Source organism: Lingula anatina, chromosome 1 (genome assembly GCF_051362555.1).
Source record: "Lingula anatina isolate TDL-2025a chromosome 1, LinAna3.0, whole genome shotgun sequence".
In the NCBI taxonomy this organism is placed as follows: domain Eukaryota; kingdom Metazoa; phylum Brachiopoda; class Lingulata; order Lingulida; family Lingulidae; genus Lingula; species Lingula anatina.
Genome location: NC_141767.1, coordinates 24,663,066 through 24,673,782, shown reverse-complemented (window position 1 = coordinate 24,673,782; position 10,717 = coordinate 24,663,066). Strand labels below are relative to the sequence as shown.

Sequence of the window (10,717 nt, the reverse complement as noted above, 5' to 3'; positions counted from 1 at the left end):
TCAAAACCTTTACTTGATGCAGTTTTTCTCTCATTGCATGATAAGAACCAGATTTTTCCCCTTTAAAATACATTATTCCTCAAAAAGTAATAAAAACAAAAGAGATAAGTATGATTATTTTTCTGAATTTTTTTTAAAGAAAAAGACAGCTTTTCTTGATAACCTATAGTAGAAAAGAAAAACTAAAATAGAGTACCGATGTGATGTGACAGCCACCACGTCAGGATATATGTCCTATTTGACCGTGCAGGAAAAAAACAAAAAAATGTCTTTAATTGCCATGTCAGGTATTATAAGGAATGTCTGGAAATGCTCTACAGTTCGAATAGCAATATGCCGATATTCAAGCACTGCTCGGACTGAAACCTTTGCTGGTTATGGTGAAATGAAAATGAAGAAAGCGGAGGTTCGTGATTATATAGATGCTAGTGATCCCGAGACCGAATCAGTGATTGCAGAAGATGTCAGCATATTTGAAAACTTTCTGTCCGAAAAGGAAGAGTTGTCGCTGCTCTCCGAGGTAGAACCACGACTCAAAATGATGAAATATGAATTTGACCACTGGGATAGCGTAAGTCATTACATATTACCAATGATAATTGACAATGACAGTTGTTTTCATTGCATTTGACATTATTAACATAAAAGGTTAGACATTATGCAGCTTTATTTTATTATGAGTGTTCTTACCTTGGATCGTAGGTATATTTTTAAAGGCAAACCTGTTCACAAAACCATAGCACTAATTTATTTACGACCAAAGAAAAATGACAATAAATAGCACTATGAAGTCAGGGTGTCATACACAATGTAAAACATATGTCCTTAATCACACTGAGAGTTTTGGTTTTAGGTTATTTATGGTTATCGTGAAACAGACAAAAAGGATTGGAACAAAGCAAACACTGAGATTATCAACAGAGTTCGTGAACTTGCATTCCCTCCCGATGTTCCACAACTTACATACGTTCACCTCTTAGACCTCTCCAGAAGTGGCTACATCAACCCACACATTGACAGTGTTAGGGTGAGTATTTAACCATCACATTTTTTTGTACTATCTTATACTACGAATGTCCAGCTTGAAATATACAAGTGTTTTTAAAAAAATCTGTTCGGGGAAAAGAAAAGGTTACATTTTTATACACCAGAAAGTGATAAATATAAGGTTATTTACAAAATATGTTTTAAAAATAAAAGGTTAATTATTTTTGCGAGCTATGATACTTTTGAATAATGCAAGTAATATTGAGGGGGGTGATCATAACAGTACAGTCATGAGGCAGAGTTGTACCCCTATATAAAATGCACATCTCTTACTCAGTATAAGTCCATTCTTATATGTCTGTAAATAGGATATCGAAACAGAACATTCATTATGGTTGTCAGTGGCACAAAATTCATGCATTAGCAGTCCTGTTCACAATTTTTAATAAGTTAGCACATCATACCTCTGAGAAACATGTGAAAATTTTTCTAATATTAGTTCTTTGAAGTAGGTTGTTTTTGCCTTTTAAGGTTTGTTAGTTAACAGTCTAACTCAAAAAATTGTGGACTGTTTTTTAAAACAATTTTTCAGGAAAGGTTTGAAAAAGGTTTACTTAATATTGATTATATTTTGGTGGTGATCTATTAAATAATTGATTAATAATATTAAAATTTTTTTCAGTAAAACCAAAATATTCTGTTAAATTAGCCTTTGCAAAGGTCTGCTGTCTGCTTTTCTAGTTTATTTTCATTATTATTATATTTTATTTATTCTTAAGATGCTTAGCATGACTGATTCTATTTATAAGTAAACATACATATATATTTTTCTGTAAATTAGTATATTTGGCTACTGTACTGTATTTAAAAGAGTATTTTTGCTCTCTAGAGCTTTAAAAGCTTATCAAGTGCTTCTTTAACTTTTAAGAACAATCATTAATTGACAAGTTACATTAATTTATCTTGGACGGCATCAAATGAACAATTAGAGCTTGTATATTTTCTAAATAGTAACAGAAATACTTTTTTCTTTTAGTTTTGTGGTAACGTAATAGCGGGTTTGAACACACTATCACCGTGTGTGATGAGATTTGTTCATTATGAACAGAAAGACAAGTTTGCAGATATTTTAATTGAAAGACGATCTTTGTATGTGATGAAGTAAGTTACCAAGGATCTTTAGAATGAAGACTTCTTTTGCTGCCAATTTTGGTGCTTAAACCTGCAGTAGCTTGCTTTTTGAAGCTTGCGGCTTTGCATTGCTCTCCAAGACTGGATTCCCATCCCTAGATCGATCAAACAGGATCGGTCCATCTCCAAGGGGGTATCTGGTAAACTACTTTCAGCTTAAGTGGGTAAGATATCTGGCACGCCTGTTAAAGCTGTTAATGATAGTTAATTACCTCATATCTGCTTCAGTAAGCATGGAAGACATCTAAGTCGTTTTAGTTAATTGCAATTAAGCGAGAATCCCCTTGGAGATAGTTCGATCCAAAGTTAGTACAATAGTCTCTGGGAACAGTCTCTAAAGCATGCCCACACCTCATATAATATGTGTTATGCATTTGATAATATATAACAAGGAATTCAAATCAGATGACAATTTTATGTAGGGAATTGTAACTTTGTCAATTTACTTACAAGTACAGATTCCGACACATTTTACAATGCAGAAATGCACGTACAAAATGTAATCAGTTATTTGATATACAGTGTAAGAATGGAATGATGCATCATAACTAATTCAGATGAGTTACCCATGTTAGTGGCAATTGTCAAGCTGGTTGTCATGCAGTTACAGTTGTAATTGCCTGTGTATGGTACTCTGGCCATTTGACATTTGGCCTGTCTTCCTCTGTCTATATACAACAGGTTTTGTATTAAAGGATGTATTGTGATGACTGGTCATTAAATTTTAAAGATTTGGTTTTGAAAGTGATTGCATGTTAAAGGTAATAACTATCTCAATTTTTTGTTTGTGATACTTTTTTAATGGAACAGCTCATGTATTTATTCCTTTGACACATAACTTTTTGTAAATGAGAATTTATGAATTATGAAAATTATAAAAAAAAATTAAATTATAAACAATAAAAGTTAGATTCGTGAAAGTTCAGGAAAAATTGCCTCTTTTGAAATTGATTATATAAATTGTTCTTAAACCAATTACCCTTTCCAAAATTTGAACACCTACCAAATATACTTAGCCATGCCATATTTATTGTTATATTTTGGATTATTATATTTTGTTTTATTACATCATCACTTAATTGCTGTTCACCTCATTGTGCCTATGCATCCTTTCTCAGATGAACAGGAAGCATGTTTTGAAGCTAATGAGCTTTGCATTTACATGAAGCATATTGATTGTGCAGTTGATTCTGTTTAAATGGAATGTTTTGGTTTGTTGCAGTTCTGTGGCCCAACCATTGCAGGCATGAATCTCTTATCTTCCTGCGTGATGAAATTGGTGCATGAAAAAGAGAAGGACAAATGGGCCAAAGTGCTTCTCAAGGAACGGTCTATCTATGTGTTGAGGTACATGCTGTTGTTAGGAAACAAAATTTGCCTCAATAAGTTTGCCACTGAATAGTTAATGGGAATGCAATAAGTGATATTTGAACCCACTCCAGACAAAAATCAGTTTTTTTAGAGCTCTATTGACATTTCTGTTATTTTGTAACTACAAACAAGGTATCATTGATGTTGAGCCTTGGGCCTGTGTCACAAAATGATTATCTCAGAAACAGTTATTAGTGAGGACTTCAAAGAATTTTAGCCCACTTATGTAAATCAGTCTTTTAATTAGTCTCTAATGCAAATTATAATTGTCTTGATTTGGTCCTCATTGGATTGGTATGAATCTCGATTACATTTATTGTGAACCAGTGGTTTATAAAAGGTATTTACTGTTGACCAATAATAGAAATTTTACTTTGGGCAGTCAACTATTTGATTTCATTGATCTATGCTTAGCTGGAGAGTTTATGGGTTTTTGTGAAATGGGGCACTAGATCCTAGATCTAAATTTTATCATGACAAGAACTAGTTGCTTAATGCTTTATTGCTGCATGCCATTTGCATGCACCCTGAGCTTCAGAGAAAATTTAAAATTAAACGAGACTTACCTTGGTTAAGTCGATGTTTGATTGTAATTCTGTGAGTGTAAAAATGAGGGAGGGCTTAAATGAGATATGCTTGCGCATGCGTACTCAGCCTTTAAAGCTTGATGTTTTCACATTTTTTTTTTTAAAGAACATTTTTATTTATTTATCTATTAGTAGTATTATGAAATATATATATATATATTTATATCTGTGAGCTGATTACATTGGAATTATATTACTGAGTAAGCTGGGTGGGGAGGGTGGCATTTAAGCCCTCCCTCATTTTTACACTCACAGAATTACAATCAAACATCGACTTAACCAAGGTAAGTCTCGTTTAATTTTAAATTCTATTTCGTATAAAAATATCGGTCAGTCTTAAATGAGACTTTAAAGTAAAATGTGACAAACATCAATAAACCAGTATTCAATGGCCTTTATTTCAGCTTAAAATATCGTTTAGAACAGTTTCAACAAATCATCAACAGATACTCATGTAAACCTATACATGCCAGTATATACTAGTATATGAATGTGCTCATTACTTCCTTTTTAAAACTCCATATTCAAATGTGGTAGCTTTATCCTCGATTTGTTTCTCATAGAATTTTGCAAATGTTTTTTCAGTACTCCAACCAGCTTTGTTCAAAATATCTGTCACTGGCACAGAATTCATTTTTGCCTTTGAAACAGCAGCAGCTCTCACACTGTGAGCACCAAATAAAGTAGTGTCTATTCCCGATTTTGTCATTACAACTTTGATCCATCTAGAAATAGTATCTCTTTGAACAGGTTTATAAGGTTTCATATAACTTATAAGCAAATTTTTATCAACATTATGCCTACGCAATGTCTTTGTATGAGCTATATACTCTTTTAAAACAGTATAAACACACAACCTCCTATCTGGAGGGTAAGCTTTAAACACAATATGTGATGAATTACAACCTGGTCTACTTTGCTTCAGTAAACCACATAACTGAAACACAAACTCTGAACTCAACTTTTTCATATCAACTACAGAAATTAAATGCAATGTTTGTACACGTGTGGCATTAATTAATGCCATGAGCATTGTAAGTTTTAAAGTCAGATCCTTCAAAGTCAAGTGCTTTACTGGTGAAAGTTTCCTTAAGAAAACCAGAACTTTATTAACATCCCAAATTTGAGCATAACGTTGTCTTGGTGGCCTCAAATTATAAATGCCTTTCATATATCTTATCACCAATGGATGACTCCCTGCTGAAACTCCATCAATTTGAATACCCATTGATGAAATAGCACCTCTTGCTGTATTTAAACTGTCATAAGCTAAGCCATCATTAAACTGTTTTGTAAGAAATTCTATCACCTCTTCCACATGTGGTGAAATTGAATTAATTTTCCTTTCACCACAGTATTTGAACCAGCGTTTAATGAACACGTTGTATTGTTTCTTTGTCCCTGTACGCCAAGATGACATAAGTATGTGGGTTGATTGCTCAGAAAGGCCTCGTTCTCTAAACTGTTCCCTGATACTTTGCATACAACGAGTTTCAACTTGTCCATAAGAGGATGTTCCACTGGGAGCTTGTTCCCTGGTAAAGTTAGCAGACCTTTTTTCTTTTGAATGACTATTGGGTTTTCCACAAGTAATTCCATCAACTTTGCAAACCATATCTGTGTTGGCCATACAGGAGCCACTATAATACCCCTGGCTTTGTCTTTGCGAATCTTCTGGATACAATGACCCAGCAAACTGAAAGGTGGAAACAGATAAACATAATTCAGTGTTCCCCAATCATAAGTAAATGCATTAATACCCCAAGCAAAGGGGTCTGCCTGCCATGAACAATATCTTTCAACTTGCGCATTTAATCTAGAGGCAAAAAGATCAATAAATGGATTTCCAAATTTTTCACATATCTTTTGAAATACATTCTCATTCAACTTCCATTCTAAACGTTCATTAAACTTCCTAGAAGCATCATCAGCATCTACATTATCTTTCCCTGGCACATGGACACAGGTGAGCCAAACATTTTTCTCGATACACCAATGCCAAATCTTTTTTGCTATGTTATTGCAATCATAAGATTTAATTCCACCCATATTCTGAATATAGTCACATGCTGTAATATTATCACTCATGATCTTTACATGTTTATTTTCAAATCTAAATGTAAAAGACTGCAATGCATATAATATTGCTAGTAACTCTAAAGCATTTATATGAAGGTTAGCTTCTTCTGGAAACCATCTACCACCAATTTTTTGACCCTCCAAATGAGCACCCCAGCCTAATTTGGATGCATCAGTATACAATATAATGTCAACATTTCCTTTGTCAATTTTCCTTCTTTGCAAATGGACATTTTCCATCCACCATTGTAATTCTTGCTTCATACTAATTGTAATGTGCATCATAGCATCATAATTTCCATTGTTGCTTTTTAAAGCACTTATCTTCTGCTTTTCAAGTTCTCTATAATGGAGTTTACCATATTCAACAGCTGAGAATGTTGAAACTATAATTCCAATCACTTTAGCTACTAGTCTTACTTTTGCTTCTGTTTTAATGATAAGCATTTTACACTGCTGTACAATGTGATCCATTTTATCTTTAGGTAAAGTCACCGTCATACTTTCAGAATCAATTATATTTCCCAAAAACAACAATGATTGTTGGGGAATAAGGACAGACTTTTCTGCATTGATTATAAAACCAAGTGTTTCCATTAGATGTTTTGTGCATCTTATATTTTCAACACATTCAAGGTAATTATCTGAACACAATAAACTGTCATCAATAAATCCTGAACTAGAATGGCCAAGACTTCTCAATTTTGCATATACAGGCTTTAATAATTTCGTAAATATTTTGGGCCCTTCAGAAACGCCATTTGCAAGGCATGTGTATTGATAGATATTTCCTTCCCAAACAAAACGAAAAAGAATTTGCTGTTCTTCTGCTATTTTCACACTATAATATGCATGCTTTATATCAATTGATGCTAGGAAGCATCCTTTTGTCACTAAGGTCAATGCCTTTTCAAAAGTATCCATTTTAAAATGTTCATAGGGAATGTGTTGATTCAGCTTCTTAAGATTTAATATCATTCTGTATTCTCCATTCTTTTTAGGGCGTACAAAAATAGGAGATAAAAACTGCCCCGGTACACTTTGAACTTTCTTAATAACACCAAGATCAAGTAGTTTAGAAATTTCTTTCCTGATTATAATTGTTTCTTCTGTGTTAAACCTATATTTCACCATATCATTTAAGTTTTGAAATCCAATGTTGGTATCAACATTTATATGACAATTTTGTACTATATCCAAGATATATGGGTCACTGGTCAATTTTCTCCATTCATCTACAAACAAATGCAATCTACCAGCTTGAAATTTATGTCTCACCTCTAGTATCTGTTCTGATCCCACTGGCTGCTTTGCCATGAGAAGTTTTTTGAATCTGCATGTGCACCCCTCTGGGAAGAACTTCCTCGGCCACGATTGTACCTTCCTCTCATTCGTCCCCTGAATCGTGGGCCCCTTTGGTATGGGCGGTTTCTATAATCCAAGCCCATTCTACTCTGCATCATTTTATAACTCATTTTCGCAGAATCTTCCACTTCCCTTGCAGATTTGGTAATATCATCTCCAAAGAGAAAAGTTGTGCACGGAATGTTATGATTGCACAAAGGTTTGTACTCTGGCTTGAGGTTTGGTTTTAACAAATCCTTTCTAAAACAGTTAATCTGTGTATTGGCATGACCAAGCAAAGCAATACTGTCATTGAACATATCAATGAGTTTTCCAAGCCCTTCACTCGTGTCATTTCCTGTTTCTAACTTAGCCAGTTTGTCTATTCCTTTAGTCATCAACGTAGCTGCTTTTACAACTGACATTTGAACATCCTGTAACTTCTTATCATTTGTTTTGGCATATTGAGGAATAATGTTCCATACCATTTTATTGGTTTTGACTATCACCAAACTTTCACAGTTTTTTGGCCGTGAGTTATTTTCATCTTTGGTAAGTTCTGTATACTTTGAATGATCTACTATCCCATTGGTGAACAAATCATTGACACTACTCGCCAACACACTGTCAACTTCCACGTCTGTATACTCTATTAATTTATATCTCTTCGTCATATCATCAAATCTGTTTGTGCTACTAGTACCTGCCTCCGGGCATGTTTCATCCTCCAATCTTTCATCATACTGTTCATCAAAGTCATAATTCTCCTCACAATATTCATCGTGATACAGGTACTGTTTCTCTAAAGTATCTATGCGTCCCACGACGCTGTTAATGCTCGTTTCCTGTCTCTGCACAGTTTCTTGTATATTTTTCATTATAGTTAAATATTCATCACTGTTATGACTAGATTTTGCTTTGTCGTCTAGTTTCCCCTTTCCTGTTCTAGTTCTTACTTTCTTTGCTTTAACGTCCTCGCTATTCTTACATGTATCTATTGCGGGTTTTGAAAGGCCCGGTAAAACAGCACTACACGTGCTTTCGGCCGCCATATTGAAATTAAGTTTGGCACACAAATGATTCGTAGCCTACAATGTGTAACTACGTTACAGATCAATATATATGCCGCATAAAAGATTGCAACTCCGTTGCAAAAATGTTTCCAACTTAAGCAAACAAACTACGTTTGTTTTAGATTATAATTCTGATAGAAATAGATCGCATCTATTTTCAGGCTGACTACCCAGCCGCATGTCACAAGCTAACTGAGTACGCATGCGCAAGCATATCTCATTTAAGACTGACCGATATTTTTATACGAAATAGAACTTGACACTATCCTCTTCACTGTAGCAAGTAACTTGACACGATGAAGATAGGGTACAGTGAAGAGGTTAGTGTCAAGTTATCTCTGAAGCTCAGGGTGTTTGCATATAACTGTCATCTAAAATGTAAATTTTTATTTATGTTTTTAAGTGCTGGGACCGTCTCACAAAATAACTGAAGCCTCCAAACTGGCCAAACCTTTTATACCAACATTTTCATTTTATTTATTTCAAGATAAATTCATAGGAAGTAGTTCAATTTGGTCTGTAATATAACAATGTCCAAAACATGAGACCAATGTCTGGACTCGTGTGTTCTTTTGTGAAATACCTCTTATAAGTTGGTTTGAGTTATTGTCCTAGTACTAATTCAAAATTTGAAATTCTGATTATAAATAGTGATACAAATTTCAATTATTTGTATTACAGAGGGAAAGCAAGGTACGATTTCACTCATGAGATATTGCCACAAAAGCTCTCTACCTTTAAAGGAAGAAATGTCCACAGAGAAAGGAGGATTGCTATCATTTGTAGAAATGAACCTATCGAAGGAGTGGAAGAGAAAACACCATCCTAAATGCAGAAGAAAGCTAATTTTTGCATCTTTAAGTTAGTCCATTTTCAAAGGATTTGAATCTTTCTTTTTTTGTATTTCTCATAAATACTCAAACATGGCACCTAAAATGGCAAAGAAATGTTGATAATGAATACTAATGTATTTTAATTATCATTATGATTATAATAATTATAATTTTATGTTGTATGAATATTTGAAAGTGCCACATACTCCATTTTATTCAGGAATCAATATCAGCTTTGTGAAGATTTTTGTAATTTGAAAATGGATTTAAGTGTAATCATGACTATTTTTACAAAGGTCTTGGGCTTTCAGGTAATTTGTTGCTGTGAAATTATCTGAAAGTACTTAAAATGACGAAACATCTGTATAAATACTTTGATAAATACCACCAGCTTTTATATGTAAAATATCCCACTGAATTTCAAGATTTCACAATTTAAATTACTGTTATAAATGTGCTTTTTGACATATACCCAACTGCCTTCTTTGTATCAGTTTTCACTAACAAAATTGTTCCAGGAATGATTCAATCTAATTTTGCTCAAATTAAGTAGGTAATTCTTTTGACCACTTATTGTAGACTTAAATGTAACAATTGAGTTTTTAAGGATGTGCACACAGCTGGAATTTTGAAATTGTGAATCATCTTTTTGACTAACGAAGATTGTTTTTGGGATAATAATTTGTTTTTGGGATAATAATTTTGTTAAAATTTAGCAAATGATTACTATGATCACTTTTTGTGGAGTTTTAAGCAGAAAAATAAATGTTTTAAGTTGACTTTTTAAGTTTTTTGGAGATGTGTTTCATTGAGAATGAAGATCATGTCAGGCTCGAGACAATTCCCAGAATTTGTTCATTTGAAAATTGGATTTACATGTTTCAGTTGATAACTGCAAACTGTTATGCCTTTATTAACAACAGATACATATATAGTCTCAACTGCTAACCGTTGTATTCTAAAATAAATACCCCCCCTCCCCCCATTCACTTTGACAGCATCAATTGCTTTATTGGAAAGAGAATGGCCAGTGAATCTCGACAGTTTGTGTTAATTTTGGTGTCATGCCAACTTGCCAGCTTTTAAGTTAAAAATTATCCTTTATTTTATGCTAACCTAACAAACACTTTGTCATACAGTTTAAAATGCAGTTAAGATTACAACACAGGCAATCAGCTTGTTAAGTACATTTAAATTGTTTTGTTTTTTGTCTACTACTTTTCTTCATTTTCATCAGGCTTTGGGTGTAAGA

General features: G+C 33.5%; 2 protein-coding genes across 3 annotated transcripts; one reads left to right on the top strand and one right to left on the bottom strand.

Moving 5' to 3' along the window:
* The first annotated feature begins 170 nt into the window (after positions 1 to 170).
* Positions 171 to 10,244, top strand: LOC106164652 (RNA demethylase ALKBH7, mitochondrial). 2 transcript variants are annotated; one of them, XM_013542635.2, is made up of 4 exons: positions 171 to 571; positions 854 to 1,027; positions 2,024 to 2,148; positions 9,314 to 10,244. In XM_013542635.2, the coding sequence occupies exons 1-4, from the start codon at positions 230 to 232 to the stop codon at positions 9,459 to 9,461; spliced, it is 789 nt and encodes a 262-aa protein (XP_013398089.2). In that variant the 5' UTR covers positions 171 to 229; the 3' UTR covers positions 9,462 to 10,244. The 2 variants fall into 2 exon arrangements, with proteins under 2 accessions (XP_013398089.2, XP_013398088.2); XM_013542634.2 differs by lacking the exon at positions 2,024 to 2,148 and adding an exon at positions 3,401 to 3,525 and having other exon boundaries at positions 177 to 571.
* On the bottom strand, positions 4,516 to 8,886 carry LOC106152006 (uncharacterized). Its single transcript, XM_087015962.1, has 2 exons — positions 7,494 to 8,886; positions 4,516 to 5,832 (listed from the first exon to the last, which is right to left on the bottom strand). The coding sequence occupies exon 1, from the start codon at positions 8,609 to 8,611 to the stop codon at positions 7,496 to 7,498; it is 1,116 nt and encodes a 371-aa protein (XP_086872088.1). The 5' UTR covers positions 8,612 to 8,886; the 3' UTR covers positions 4,516 to 5,832; positions 7,494 to 7,495.
* Positions 10,245 to 10,717: the final 473 nt, after the last annotated feature.